The following is a 16161-nucleotide window of genomic DNA, read 5'->3' as shown; positions in this document are numbered from 1 at the left end:
TCTCATGGGTCCCTGTACGGCCTCCCATTGCTGCTGTCTCCATCGCCACACTCTGCTGCCATGTGCCACTTTCAGGTCTCCTCACACTGCTGGTGTGTAGAATTTTTTGACATAGGGTGCTGGCAGATTATGGGCCTCCTATAGCTGCTGCCAGGCCCCTAATCTGCCATAGGCCCCTATATACCGCCTCCTCATGCTGCTGCCAGGTCCAGAGTCTCTCATGGGTCCCTGTACGGCCTCCCATTACTGCTGTCTCCATCGCCACACTCTGCCATGTGCCACTTTCAGGTCTCCTCACACACTGCTGGTGTGTAGAATTTTTTGACATAGGGTGCTGGCAGATTATGGGCCTCCTATAGCTGCTGCCAGGCCCCTAATCTGCCATAGGCCCCTATATACCGCTTCCTCATGCTGCTGCCAGGTCCAGAGTCTCTCATGGGTCCCTGTACGGCCTCCCATTGCTGCTGTCTCCATCGCCACACTCTGCCATGTGCCACTTTCAGGTCTCCTCACACACTGCTGGTGTGTTACATTTTTTGACATAGGGTGCAGGCAGATTACGGGCCTCACATAGCTGCTGCCAGGCCCCTAATCTGCCATGGGCCCCTATATACCGCCTCCTCATGCTGCTGCCAAGTCCAGAGTCTGTCATGGGTCCCTGTATGGCCTCCCATTGCTGCTGTCTCCATCGCCACACTCTGCTGCCATGTGCCACTTTCAGGTCTCTTCACACTGCTGGTGTGTTAAATTTTTTGACATAGGGTGCAGGCAGATTACGGGCCTCACATAGCTGCTGCCAGGCCCCTAATCTGCCATGGGCCCCTATATACCGCCTCCTCATGCTGCTGCCAAGTCCAGAGTCTCTCATGGGTCCCTGTACGGCCTCCCATTGCTGCTGTCTCCATCGCCACACTCTGCTGCCATGTGCCACTTTCAGGTCTCTTCACACTGCTGGTGTGTTAAATTTTTTGACATAGGGTGCAGGCAGATTACGGGCCTCACATAGCTGCTGCCAGACATGTAATCTGCCATGGGCCCCCGTACCGACTCCTCATGCTGTGACGTTGCAACAAGGTGGAATTCAACCCTACATATGTTAGACCGCCTTTACGAACAGCTAAAGGCCATCACAGATTTCCTGATGTTAAAAGCGGATAAAGGTACTCCCTGTGTAACTTAGATGTCAGCCATTGGCAGCTCATGTGTGACACCTGCGCTTGCTCAGGCCCTTTGAGGAGGCCACGCTATTCGTGAGTCGGCAGGACTATGGGATGAATGAGGTCAAATCGGCCATGGGCCCCCGTACCGCCTGTTCACGCTGATGCTGGTCCCACAGTGTGACCTGGGTCCCTGTACGGCCTTCCATTGCTTCCACTCTGCCATGTGCCACTTTGAAATCTCCTCACACTCCTGCGGTTGTCCATTTTGTCATAGGTTGCTGGCAGATTACAGGCCTTCCATAGGTGCCACCAAGCCCCATATCGGCCATGGGTCCCCGTACCGCCTGGTCACGCTGCTGCTGGGCCCATAGTGTGACCTGGGTCCCTGTACCGCCTCCCATTGCTCCCACTCTGCCATGTGCCACTTTCAGGTCTCCTCACGCTCCTGCTGGTTTCCATTTTGTCATAGGTTGCTGTATGGCCTCCCATTGCTGCTGCCTCCACCGCCACACTGTGGCTCCAAACACTGGTTTTGGCCCCGTGACTGGCCAAAGGAGTGAAGTGTGCAGTGATTCTAAGATCGACGGCACTCATCTGCATGTCATACTGACAGACAGTATTATTTCTCTTCCCCAGCAGACTCCAAGGGCATTTAAATTAAAGGTACAGTGTTCTGCACTAATATTAAGTCTCTCTGAAGCCTAGAAACACCCTTTTTTAAGTTAAATTCACAGCGAATTTATTCGACTCGAATCGAATATTGTCCACGAATTCGCCGAATCAGTCGAATCGAATTTTTCATTTCTTCGCTCATCTCTAATGTTAGGGTTTCAAACAAAGACTGCTTTTGTTTCCTGATTGTTGCCCATTTTCCTTTGCTTTTGCTCTGTATTATCTCTAGTCTAATCCTAGTTTATAACCATTGTTGTGTACATTTCTGTGTGTGTGTTTTTTTCCCCCTTTTAACATTTTTTTTAACATTCTGCTAAAACTTTGTGAAGTAGTACTGCCTGGACCTTGAAGAAGGGGACTTACCCCGAAAGCTTGTCCTCAAAATTGTATGTTAGTGCAAATAAAAAAAGTATCACAGACAGTACTCAATTGTTTTCTGTAAAGAATGTAAACACTGATGAGAAAATGAATAGAAGCTGAGGAAAAACTGATCAGTTTTTTCTTTAAAAAAAACCTGTGTGAAAGAACCTTCAGGAGGAGTTCGAAGCCTTTCAACGCTTCCCATTCAAGTCTATCGCAATGCTCCTCAAACACGGGGGCATTTGTGGTGTGGTTGCAGAGCGTTAACCCCTCCCCCTCCAGAGGATTCCCCCCTCCCTGACCAGGCCATTTTTAGCGTTACGGCGCTGCATTACTTTAACTTACAATTGCGCGGTCATGCAACACTGCACCCAAATGAAATTTACGTCCTTTTCCTCCCACAAATAGAGCTTTCCTTTGGTGGTATTAGATCGCCTGTGCGGTTTTTATTTTTTGTGGTATAAACAAAAAAATACCGACAATTTTGAAAAAAAAAAAATATATATACAGTTGTGTTCAAAATAATAGCAGTCAGACATCACTAACCGCATCAATCATTGTTTTTGGTGGAAATGATATTTCTACATGGCAAATAATTTCCTAGCAGGTGTAGTAGAGTCATAGAAATCCAACAGACCCGACAGTCATGACATGCATGCTGCTGATTCTGTGTCATTGAATCACTCATTGAAAGGGACGTGTTCACAATAATAGCCGTGTGGAGTTCTATTAGTGAGGTCATTCATTCTTTGATAAACAGGCGGCAATTATTGCCCTTATTTAAGGAAGGAAGGCAGCAAATGTTGTACATGCTGGTTACAGTGCATTTCTCTCTGAAATTCTGAGGAAAATGGGTCGTTCCAGACATTGTTCAGAAGAACAGCGTACCTTGATTACAAAGTTGATTGGAGAGGGGAAAACATATAAAGAAGTGCAGAAAATGATCTGCTGCTCAGCTAAAATGATCGCAAATGCTTTAAAATGGCAACCAAAACCTGAAAGACGCGGAAGAAAGCGAAAAACTACCATTGGAATGGATAGAAGAATAGCCAAAATGGCGCGGACTCAGCCAACAATCAGCTCCAGGAAGATGAAAGAAGGTGTGACGTTCCCTGTGAGGACTGTTACAATTAGAAGACGCCGATGTGAAGCCAAACTATCTGCAAGAAGTCCCCGCAAAGTCCCACTGTTGGGAAAAAGACGTGTGCTGAAGAGGTTACAATCTTCCAAAGAGCACATTGACCGGCCTAAAGAGAAATGGTGCAACATTTTGTGGACTGATGAAGTAGGATTGTTATTTTTGGGTCTAGTGGGCGGAGACAGTTTGTCAGACGACCCCCAAATTCAAGCCACAGTACACTGTGAAGACCGTGAAGCATGGTGGTGCAAGCATCATGATATGGGGATGTTTCTCATCCTACGGTGTTGGGCCTATTTATCGCATACCAGGGATCATGGATCAGTTTGAATCCATCAGAATACTTGAAGAGGTCATGCTGCCTTATGCTGAAGAGGAAATGCCCTTGAAATGGGTGTTCCAACAAGACAACGACCCCAAACACACCAGTAAACGGGCAACATCTTGGTTCCAGACCAACAAGATGGACGTTATGGAGTGGCCAGCCCAATCCCCGGATCTTCATCCAATAGAAAACTTGTGGGGTGACATCAAAAATGCCGTTTCTGAGGCAAAACCAAGAAATAGAGAAGAACTGTGGAATGTGGTCCAATCATCCTGGGCTGGAATACCTGATCACAGGGGCCAGAAGTTGGGTGACTCCATGCAACACAGATGTACAGCAGTTCTCAGAAACAGTGCGACTACAACCAAATATTCATGAAGTCATTCAAAGGAAAGCAAAATCTTCAAACATTTCTCAGTTTATATAGTGAATGTTGGAGTTTGTAAAGAAGAATACAAACACTGCGATTTTTTTGAACCATCTAATATTCACTTTTCTTCAATTTTTTTAGAGGAACACAAATTTGATGTATTTTTCTTCATGTTTTGATTTGGAATCGAATGTGTCGTGTTCCCAATGCATTTGTGTGGATGGAAATAAAAGTATTAGAAGGATTTTCAGCTTTATTCACTTTTTTCAACACACTGCTATTATTTTGAACACAACTGTATATATATATATATTTTTTTACTTTTTGCTATTAACCTCCCTGGCGGTTTTCCCGAGTGTAGCTCGGGGTAAAATTTCTATACCACAAGCGGTAACCCCGAGCTACACTCGGGCTTACCATGCGGCGTTGCTCTGGGGGTCCCTGCAGCACTTACCTTGTCCTTCGTTCCCACGATGTGTCCCCTGCAGCGTCCCCGGCCATCTCCTCCGGCCGATGCCGGCATCCGGCTTTTGTGTTCCGGTCCCCGTGACGTCGGGACGTACGGGCGCCGCCGGCGGTGGGAAATTTAAAAAATTTAAAAAATTTCATTTTTTTTTTTTTCAATTTTAAATAGTAAAACATTGCTGTTTCATCCCATTTCACATACATATTGTCCCGAGTGCTTTGTCCGGCGCCCTGCCTGAATTTTGTCTGTTCTTTCTGCCTGGAAACTTAGAAAAGTCCATGGCGTCCAAAAAGCGTCCCTTTACGTCAAAAGCGGTTTTAGACCGGCTAGAGAACAGCGATAGTAAATCAGAACCACTTACAGAATTGAGTGATAATGATTTGTGGGGAAATTTTCCTAAAAATTACAGCCTACAATAAAAAACTATTTCCATGCGGAAAAATGGTACCGCTTTCAGCACAAAAAATCGGAAGGAATCATACCGCCAGGGAGGTTAAACACGTCCAGTAAAAAATTTAAAATATCAAATTTCATCATAAATTTAGGCCAAAATGTATTCTGCTACATCTCTTTGCTAAAACAAAATCCCAATACATGTAAATGAATTGGTTTATGTGACAGTTATAGAGTTTTCACATGGCGGTATAGATACTGGTATTTTTTTTAAATTATTATTATTATTTTTACAAGTAATGGCGGCGATCAGCGACTTATAGCAGGACTGTGGGACTGTGGCGGGAATTCTGACACGGGGGGAACTGACTTGGTATCACTGACATCCAGTGACACCAATACAGTGATCAGTGCTAATAAAAAACACTGACACTGTACCAATGGCACTGGGCAGGAGGGGTTAACATGAGAGGTGTTCAAAGGGTTAACTGTGTGCTGCATTCTTCCTGGTGTCAGAGACTTTCACTTTCATTTCTCCTCCTGTCAGCGATGGCGTCTGCTAATCTGAGAGTCGAGCTGGAATGTTCCGTCTGTCTGAACATTTATACAGATCCTGTAAACCTGACATGTGGTCACAACTTCTGCCGGGTCTGTATTGATCGTGTTCTGGATACACAGGGGGGGTCTGGAGGACATTCCTGTCCTGAATGCAGACAGAAGTTTCCGGATCGTCCTGCACTGCACAGGAACATAACACTGCGTAACATAGTGGAGAATTTCCTGTCTGCTCAGCCTGATCAAGAGGAGTCCGGGGTCTTCTGTACTCACTGTGTGGACTATCCTGTACCTGCTGTTAGATCCTGTCTGCTCTGTGAGGTTTCTCTGTGTGATAAACACCTGAGAGTCCACAAAAAGTCCCCAGAACACATCTTATGTGACCCCACCTTGTCCATGGAGAGCAGGAAATGCTCCGTCCATAAGAAGATCCTGGAGTATTACTGCACTGAGGATGACACCTGTATCTGTGTGTCTTGTTGTATGATTGGAGGACATAAAGGACATGAGATGGAGTCACTGGATGAGGCTTCTGAGAAGAAGAAGGAGACACTGAGGAATGTTCTGCAGAAACTTCTGACAAAGAGAGAGGAGATGGAGGAAAGAGTCCAGAGTCTGCAGGAACACAGGAGGAAAGTAGAAGAAGAAACAGCTGGTGACACCGAGAGAGTCACTGCCCTGTTTAGAGATCTCAGGAGACGTCTGGAAGACCTGGAGAAGAGAGTCCTGAGGGAAATCTCCGGGAGGGCAGAGCGGGTCTCCATCTTCATCCGGGATCTGGAAATAAAGAAGGAGGAGCTGTCCAGGAAGATGCGTGACATTGAGGAGCTGTGTAACATGACGGATCCACTGACTGTCCTACAGGAATCAGACACAGGTGACTTGTGTGATACTGAGGATGGAGATAATGAGGACAGAGAGAGACATGAGGAACTCCTCCATGATGGAGGGGGGCTGGATGTGGCTGGGATATCACACACATTACACACATTATCTGATATAATAACAGAGGGAAATGTATCCTTCTATATACAGGGAGCTGAGGACATATTACTGGATGGAAACACAGCTCATAATAATCTACATATATCAGATGACAGGAAAACTGTATCCAGGTCAGATAGAAACCAGAATCGTCCAGAAACACCAGAGAGATTTCAGGATTATTATCAGGTGTTGAGCAGTCGGAGTTTCTCCTCAGGGAGACATTACTGGGAAGTGGATGTCGGGGGGTCAGATGAATGGATAGTCGGGATGTGTTACCCCAGTATAGACAGGAGAGGAGAGCAGTCACTGATTGGAAGGAATAACAAGTCCTGGGGTTTGTACAGGATTGGTGATCAGTATGGGGTGATACATGACAGTAAAGAGATCCCCTTACCCTCCAATCCCCCCAGTACCAGAGTCAGGATATATCTGGATTATGAGGCCGGGCGGATCTCCTTTTATGATCTGTGTGACCCGATCCGACACCTCCACACCTTCACCACCACCTTCACTGAGCCCCTCCATGCTGGGTTACGTGTATGGGGAGGTTGTATGAAGATCTGTGGGGGGAGAGGGGGAAAATACATTTTTGGGGACACTTAAAGTAGTCTTAAACCCAAAAGCAAACGTGTTATATTGCAGATCACAAATTCTTAGATGTGACGGCTGCATTCATTTTAGTTTTTAGTCTTCTTTCTTGTATTTTCATCTGGTGATCTGGCCAGTAAGTCTGTTGTTTTTAAAGAAGCTCTCTTCCAGATGTTTCAGTTTACAGGGGTGAAACAAACCATTTACCCCTCACATTCCTTCTGTACTGAAATGTATTGTAATTGTACGGTCTCCCTTATATTGTAAAGCGCTGCGCAAACTGTTGGCGCCATATAAATCCTGTATAATAATAATAATAATTTACCACCTCTGGTTCCTTTCCTCAAAGCGGAACTTTACTCTTTCAATCAGAATGAACTTTGATGAATCCTTATGCTGTTGGCCTTAATAAATAGTTAGGAAGGTATATTATATTTACTCATTTGCAACTTTTTCATTTCTTCTGTGGGTTCCTGATTCCTGGCCTAGCCCAAAATGATGGCATACATCCCAGGAGTCTTCAAGGACAAGTTTTTTCATTAATATGGAGGAGGGGCCTTTCGCAGCTAAGCACGCCCTCCTGCCTTCGCCGACCTTGAAGAGTGTACCGGCCTCTTGTGTCCAATGTATGGATTTTCTCAGGTGTCACATTGGGCGAGATGTTTGTGCAAAATGGTTTTGTATCAATAAAGCTAAGTATGAGGTGGGAATTTGGAGTGCGGCTTCTGCTTCCTTAGAATTTGTGGATATTCAGCTGGGATGAGCCCAAAGGTCCCCCCACCACTCCTACCTCCATCATTTAAAGGAAAGTACAATGGTCAAAGACAAGTTACATTCAGTGAAGTAGAACCCCTCTACACCATTAACTATGGCAACTTCCACATCTTGTTCCAAAAGAGGCTGATTTGGGGATCCATACTCCGCTCTGCAAATGGCTGTAAATGCCGCTTCCAGGGAAAAAGCTTCCTACAGTGGAGACAGGATATAGATTCAACAGAAGATGAGGAATGGACTCAGGTGCTAGAAACCCTAACAAGGGTATCATTATCCCTGTGGTGTATGTTGGTTTTGTGCTGCCCTAGGCAAGACTAAAATCACACCCACACCATCTAAATTTGTCCCAACCCTTCCTATTTAAGATCTACCCTTTCATCTGTAAACCCCACCCCATCCACTTTTGGCTCCACCTCTTCCTATTAGAGCTCCGCCTCAGGAGTTGGTAAGAGACTGTGGACAGGATACAGGAGACGGTCAGAGACTGCGGACAGGATACAGGAGACGGTCTGAGACTGTGTAGAGGATACAGGAGAAGGTCAGAGACTGTGTAGAGGACACAGGAGGTGGTCAAAGACTGCAGATGGGACACAGGAGATGATCAGAGTCTGCTGAGATACTACAGAACATGGTCAGAGACTGTGGACCACCCGGAGAGGCCTGGTCTAGACCAAGCACTATGGATGACCAGTTTGCCTACACACTTTAGATGAGTGCTGCACAACCCATTAGACCTTGAAGCCACTCGAAGGGTCAACAAGACTCATCCCAGTGCTGGCACCGTGTCCGATAATTCACAATATAAATACAATGAGGTCATTTCACATTTGCCAAAATTTTCTGGTCTACATCGCGCTTTCACCAATATAGTTACCCATCCAGCAGCTCGGAGAAGACTCACATACCGCACCTCGTAGTAAAAGGAGTAGAACCCGTAGATCTTCATAGACATCGTGCCCTTTATTGGGCATTGTTGCCAGGTTCTCTGTCTCCTCACCCGTCCTCGCCCGCCCGAAGACAGCTGATCCCGTCCCCCGCGCCTGAGCACAGTCATTTATAGTGACGGCACTGTTCCCTGAAAAAAGCCGCCCAAAGCAAATGCCTTGTCTGCCTCACGGCGGATACGCCCCTGCATTATCCCCCTCACAACGCCTGACTGATTTATACTCCATAGGGTACACTACACCCCACAAAAATGATCTTCCTGGGGAAGAGCAGAAGCACCACAATTCCCTAGATGTAATTCACCTGCAGCTTCACTTGTCCACATGTTATGGCGTTGCCCCAAGCTCCACCGATATTGGAATTCTGTCTTTACAACCCTTCATTCACTTTGTTCCATGAAGGTGCAGATGGATCCTAAATTCGCTCTCTTGGGTACATTCCATGAGGATACTCTTCCTGTTGAGACGCACTTGTTGTGGACCCAATCCTTATATTTGGCGTATAAAACTTATTCTCCAATAATGGATCTCGTCCATACCTCCAACTTATAATCAGGGGTGCAATGCTCTTAATTTTAAGGAGGGAGGAGCTAACATAAAAATAGGAGATGCCCAAAAAAAAAAAAAAAAGGTCTCTGTGGCTGGAGTCCAAGGTATCAACATTTCCACCGCTATCCCTGGGATCTGCTGAGGGAAGCTAGATACTAGTTACACCAGAAGGGTAGGATCATAGTTCATATACTGACAAGGATTGTATTTCTCCACCTCATGATTTAGAATACGATAAAGTGCTGCATAACAGCTAATTAAAGTGTTACTAAACCCAGGACCCCGCATTCATTATATCCGCTCTCCCCGGACCCCGCATTCACTAAATCCGCCCCCCCGGACCCCGCATTCACTATATCCGCTCTCCCCGGACCCCGCATTCACTATATCCGCTCTCCCCGGACCCCGCATTCACTATATCCGCTCTCCCTGGACCCCGCATTCACTATATCCGCTCTCCCCGGACCCCACATTCACTATATCCGCTCTCCCCCGGACCCCGCATTCACTATATCCGCTCTCCCCGGACCCCGCATTCACTATATCCGCTCTCCCCCGGACCCCGCATTCACTATATCTGCTCTCCCCGGACCCCGCATTCACTAAATCCGCCCCCTCGGACCCTGCATTCACTATATCCGCTCTCCCCGGACCCTGCATTCACTATATCCGCTCTCCCCCGGACCCCGCATTCACTATATCCGCTCTCCCCGGACCCCGCATTCACTATATCCGCTCTCCCCCGGACCCCGCATTCACTATATCTGCTCTCCCCGGACCCCGCATTCACTAAATCCGCCCCCCCCCGGACCCTGCATTCACTATATCCGCTCTCCCCGGACCCCGCATTCACTATATCCGCTCTCCGCGGACCCCGCATTCACTATATCCGCTCTCCCCGGACCCCGCATTCACTATATCCGCTCTCCCCGGACCCCGCATTCATTATATCAGGTCTCCCCGGACCCTGCATTCACTATATCCGCTCTCCCCGGACCCCGCATTCACTATATCCGCTCTCCCCGGACCCTGCATTCATTATATCAGGTCTCCCACAGTACACACAACATAGAAATGCAATTATTTTAGTAAATATAAACTGCTAAATACCATTTCTCATCAGCAGTATATAGCAGTCTTGTGACTTCTGTCAGTGTCCAGCAGAGCACTGGTTAAAGCTCATAGGAGGAGTTTTCTTTGTGGTGTAGGAGGATGCAGAACCCCTGACCTGTCTGGACAGCGATGATTGGCCCTGTGCTGATCACATGCATTCTCCGAAGCAAAAAAAACCTCTCTAGCAATACACACTAAACTGAGCACATGCAGAATGGCTTCAGGTTCAGTCTGTCTTATCAGGAGATAAGAGGGGGACACTGGAAGAAGGGGAGCATCAGAGAAGACAGGATCAAACAGCATTTTTACATAGTGCAGAGGATGAACTCCTTAGGTCCCACAGTGAGTATAACAAGCATGCTTTACTGCATCTACAGACTGATTGTACTGTTGTTGGTTTAGTAACACTTTAATGCATGTAAACAGATGATCCGTTTACATCTGCTAGTCCAGGGGTCTCCAAACTATGACCCGCCAGCTGTTGAAGTACTACAAGTCCTATCATGCCTCTGCCTCTGGGAGTCTTGCCAGTGGCTGTCAGAGTCTTGCAAGGCATCATGGGACTTGTATTCCTCAACACCTGGAGGGCCATAGTTTGGAGACCCCTGCGCTAGTCCATAGAAATACATGGGTGTCTGTCTTTCATCCGTAAACGGACAGATGAAAAACGGACCTACGGAACTCCCGTGTGAAAGGACCCTATCTTGACATGAGGCTTCAATTTTGAAGCAACAAGATATACCTGTGTGCAAATCCCAATAGCTAGTGCATGCATTTATCTATCAGGTGCTAAAGGGGTGTAAGCACATATTAACACCAGAAATCCCGGAGGAACCCGCTGCACACTGCTATATACCCTTTCCAGCAGACTTTGCAATAAAAATAGGGATAATTAGTTCACACATATTGCAATACATGTTTAAGCCGGCCAACTGCGTCCAAGTAATCCCCTTTAGCACCAGATAGATAAATGCACGTACTGGCTATTGGGATTTGAGCACATTGTGGGTCAGTAGCCAGACCTAAACCTAATGAGTCTCCCCCACTTTGTCTTTCCCCCGATATTGGTATTATGTCCACAGCAGCATTTGTGTAGGCAGAGCAAAGTAAGACTGGCCATAGAGGGCAGCACAGTGGCTAAGTGGTTAGCATTTGCTCCTGGCAGTATTAGGGTCATTGGTTTGAATCCCAACACAGCACCACCTGCCCAGAGTTTGCATGCTCCCCCTGTGCCTGTGTGGGTTTCCTCTGGGTACTCCAGTTTCCTCCCACACTCCAAAGACATGCTGGTAGGTGAATTGGCTCCTGTCTAAATTGTCCCTAGTATGTGTATGTATGAATGTGAGTTAGGGACCTTAGATTGTACTCCCCTTGAGGGTTAGGGACTGATGTGAATGTACAATATATATGTAAAGCGCTGCAGAAATTTACAGCCTGAATTTTAAAAAAAAATTAAAAATGACATTGGCCAGCTTAAACATGTATTGCAATATGTGTGAACTGAATATCCCTCTTTTTTATTGCAAAGTCTGCTGGAAACAGTACCAGTGTGCAGCGGGTTCCTTCACAACCTTCAATTTGGAAGCGATGCGGTGCTAATGCTTCATGTTTTGATAATGTGAACAGCACTGCGTGCTGCCCATAGTCAGGGGCGTATCCACTGCAAGGCAAACAAGGTGTTTGTCTAGGGCAGCATTTTTCCGGGGGGCGGTGCCGCTTCTTTATCACTTGTTCTTTATCTCTCTTTATCTTTCTCTAGCTTTCTCTCCCTCTTTATCTTTCTTTCTCTCCCTCTCTCTTTTTATATATTTCTTTCTCTCCCTCTTTATTTTTTTTATATTTCTTTCTCTCCCTCTCTCTTTTTATATATCTCTTTCTCTCCCTCTCTCTTTTATATATTTCTTTTTCTCCCTCCCTCTTTTATATATTTCTTTTTCTCCCTCCCTCTTTATCTTTCTCTCTTTATCTCTCTCCCTCTACCTTATATCTCTCTCTCTTGATCTCTTTCTCTCCCTCTTTATCTTTCTTTCTCTCCCTCTTTATCTTTCTTTCTCTCCCTCTCTCTTTTTATATATTTCTTTCTCTCCCTCTCTATTTTTTTTATATTTCTTTCTCTCCCTCTCTCTTTTATATATTTCTTTCTCTCCCTCTCTCTTTATCTTTCTCTCTTTATCTCTCTCCCTCTACCTTACTATCTCTCTCTCTTGATCTCTTTCTCTCCCTCCCTCTTTATCTCTCACTCTTTTTCTTTCTCTCTCTATCTCTCTTTCTCTCCCTCTTTAGATCTCTCTCCCTCTATATTTCTATCTCTCTTTCTTGATCTCTCTTTCTCTTCCTCCCTCTTTATCACTCGATCTTTTATCTCTTTTTATCTTTCTCTATCTTTCTCTCCCTCTTTATCTTTCTCTCTCTCTCTCTTTATATCTCTCTTTTTCTCCCCCCCCCCTCTTTATCTGTCTTTCTCTTCTTTCCCTCCCTCTTTCTCTCTCTCCCTCTATCTTTCTGTCTCTCCCTCTTCATCTCTCCCCCTCTTTCTTTCTCTCTTTATCTCTCTCCCTCTATCTTTTTATCTTTCTCTCTCTCTCTTGATCTCTCTTTCTCTCCCTCTCTCTTTATCACTCATTCTTTATCTCTCTTTATCTTTCTCTCTCATTCTCTCCCTCTTTTTCTCTCTTTATATCTTTCTCCTATCTTTCTCTCCCCCCCCCCTCTCTCTCTCCCCTATCTATCTCTCTGGATCTCTTTCACTCCCTCTTTATCTCTCTCCCTCTATCTTTTTCTCTCTCTCTTGATCTCTCTTTCTCTCTCTCCATCTTTATCACTCACTCTTTCTCTCTATATTTCGTCTCTCCCCTCCAGTTTAGATGGGGGGCAGATGTTAGTGATGCCTAGGGCAGCACAAAACCAAAATTTATATTTTTCTCTTTATATCTCTCTTTTTCTCCCTCCCTCTTTCTCTCTCTCCCTCTTTTTCTCTCTTTCTCTCTATCTCTATCTCTCTGGATCTCGTTTGCTCCCTCTTTATATCTCTTTCTCTCTCTCCCTCTTTTTTTCTCCCTCTATCTTTCTATCTCTCCCTCTTCATCTCTCACCCTCTATCTTTCTCTCTTGAGCTCTCTTTCTCTCTCTCTCTCTCTCTTTCTCTCTTTCTCTTTCTTTATCTCTCTCTATATCACCTTCTTTCTTTCTCTTTATATCTCTCTCCCTCTATCTTTCTCTCTCTCTCAATCTCTCTTTCTCTTCCTCCCTCCCTCTTTATCACTCGTTCTTTATATTTCTCTCTCTCTTTTTCTCTCTTTATATCTCTCTTCCTCTATCTTTCTCTCTCTCCCTCTCCTTCTATCTATCTCTCTGGATCTCTTTCACTCCCTCTTTATCACTCCGTCTTTCTCTCTCCCCCTCTGTCTTTCTCTCTCTCCCTCTTTATCACTCACTCTTTCTCTCTATCTATATTTTGTCTCTCGCCTCCAATTTAGAGGGGGGGGGGGGGACAGATGTTAGTGATGACTATAGCAGCACAAAACCAAAATTCTCCACTCCATAGTATCATTTGCATAAGCATGTGAGGAGCCTGAAAAACGTCCCTCAAATGCCTGCTTTCGATGCCAATGTGAACTAGGCCAATGGGAGAGAGAGGGGACAGAAAGAAGGATTGGGGGGGAGAGAGAAGGAGATGGGAAGAGAGAGATAAGTGGACAGCAAGGGCAGAGAAGAGTGAGAGAAAGGAAGAGAGGCAGAGACAGGGGGAGACAGGAGTGGCGAGAAAGAACAAGTGCAGAAGAGCAAGTTAGAGAGAGAGTGAAGGAGAGAGAGAGAGAGAGAGAGAAGGGAGGGGCAATGGAAAGAGATAGAGATGTGGGGAGAAAGATAGAAAAAGAGGGAGGAGGGGAGAGATATAGCTAGCAGGAGGGTGAGAGAGATAGCATAGTTGCCAACTTTCATGGTTTGTCGGGGACAGTCATGTATATTTGAATGAAGTTCCACCATTGCTCAGTCCCGACCAATGTCCTGGAAAACTGAGATGGAACTATGAGGAGATAAAAAGGCCGTACTGGACTACTATGCGGTCTCATCAGAGTCATATCGGGCCCAGTTCCGGACTACACCTCGCCTCCCAGAGGCCTCCTTCAAAATGTTTGCACACAAGTTGTCGGTAGCCTGCCGCCGGTGGCTGGAAAGGGAGAAGGCAACCTCCCCTGAACAGATCATCCAGGCCATTCTAAAGGAACAATTCCTTTTCAAGTGCCCCCCCGAGCTCCAACAGTGGGACAGTGGAAACCTGCCACCCTGGAAGAAGCTGCAGCCTTAGCGGATGAGGCGCTCCTCATTAACCCACAATGGAAGAAGCCTGCTGACGAGGCACCCCAAGCGGCCAGGATGCCCAATCCCATGCCAGTGCCCTACACACCTCCCCATCGCCGGATGCCCCCACAAACAGTGCCAGAGCTACAGCCCCTACTCCCACCCCATTCAGCCACCTCGCAACGGGGAACCAGACCAGCCTTAGATAGGCGGTGTTTTGGCTGTGGACAGATTGGTCACTACCAGGCCAGCTGCCCCGCCAAGAAACAGACTCTTGGGCCTAGCTTGCCCCGGCCAGTAAATTCTGTGGATCAGTACCAGGCTCCCGAGGACTTGCCACCACCCCCTTCAGACTGGGATCTTGCTCCTGCAGACACGGGCACCCCCTCAGGAGTCTTTGGCCTACAGCCAGGGAGGGCCCCTACCTAGAGACTCCAAGGAAAACACTTGCAAGAGGTCACTACTTTTGATCTGGACTATGGCTTGTGGCCTAAACGCTGCAACGTGGGTGTAATGGGAGGACTGCCGGCAGATGTGCTTCTTGGGAATGATGTGGGCGATCTTCAATGCCACTTTGTGGGAGCCATCACACGAAGTCAGGCCTGCTGGGAAACCGCTGAGAGGAAGGAGGCCCCCCAGCATGTGGACAGACCTCCGCTGCCTGCGGTGAGTGACTCAACTTCCACTGCTGACAATACTGGGGTGAAATGGGACAGGGACAAGTTTCAAGCGGACTTAGCCACCGATCCTACTCTGACAAGCTTCTGGGCCCGAGTAGGACTGACTGGTCTGGGAACCGGCTAAAGAATAGTGCAGGAAAATGGGTTGCTGTACCGAGTGGTGGAGGCCTCAGACCGTGGCTAAACAGCTGATAGTTCCCCAACAATTCTGGATCCAACTGCTACACATTGCCCACGATATTCCCATGGCTGGGCATCAGGGAAAGCTACAGACTGAAAGGAGGTTGGTCCAGGCCTTCTATTGCCCTGGGATGTCCCAATCGGTAGCTCGCTACTGCCGTACCTGCGATCCCTGCCAGTGACACAGAAGAACGGGTGGTCTGAGGACTCCTCTACAGCCCCTTCCCATCATTGAGGAGCCGTTCTAACGAGTAGCTATTCACATTCTGGGCCCCTTAGCTCACCCCAGCAAATCTGGAAAGCGGTACATCCTGACCATCGTGGACTATGCTACTCATTCTCCCAAAGCAGTCACCCTGTCCAGCATCACAGCTCCCAAAGTTGCAGAAGCCATGGTTACCGTCTTCACACAAGTGGGCTTCCCTGCTGAAATCCTGTCAGATCAGGGGACTCAGTTCATGTCAGGCCTTGTTCAGTCCATCTGGCAGACCTGTAGAGTGCGGGCCATCCGGACAACCCCCTGTCACCCCCAGACCAATGGACTGTGTGAATGCTTCATTGGGACCTTGAAGGCCATGCTACGGGCCTTTGTAGACCTAGAGCCA

At 46.9% G+C, this 16161-nt stretch overlaps 1 protein-coding gene across 1 annotated transcript; it reads left to right on the top strand.

Moving 5' to 3' along the window:
• Positions 1-5412: 5412 nt before the first annotated feature.
• Positions 5413-7724, top strand: LOC149449304 (E3 ubiquitin-protein ligase TRIM21-like). The gene has a single exon (XM_089693435.1). The coding sequence runs from the start codon at positions 5434-5436 to the stop codon at positions 7027-7029; it is 1596 nt and encodes a 531-aa protein (XP_089549561.1). The 5' UTR covers positions 5413-5433; the 3' UTR covers positions 7030-7724.
• The last annotated feature ends 8437 nt before the right edge of the window (positions 7725-16161 follow it).

Source organism: Staurois parvus, unplaced genomic scaffold, assembly GCF_062004578.1.
Source record: "Staurois parvus isolate SC_StPar_1 unplaced genomic scaffold, SC_StPar_1.0 ptg000633l, whole genome shotgun sequence".
Lineage (NCBI taxonomy): Eukaryota > Metazoa > Chordata > Amphibia > Anura > Ranidae > Staurois > Staurois parvus.
Note: the sequence above shows the minus strand (reverse complement) of the source record. Positions and strands in the feature narration are given on the sequence as shown.

Excerpts from the sequence above, each read along its gene's own strand:
- LOC149449304 (XM_089693435.1), top strand. The coding sequence starts at position 5,434 with ATGGCGTCTGCTAATCTGAGAGTCGAGCTGGAATGTTCCGTCTGTCTG.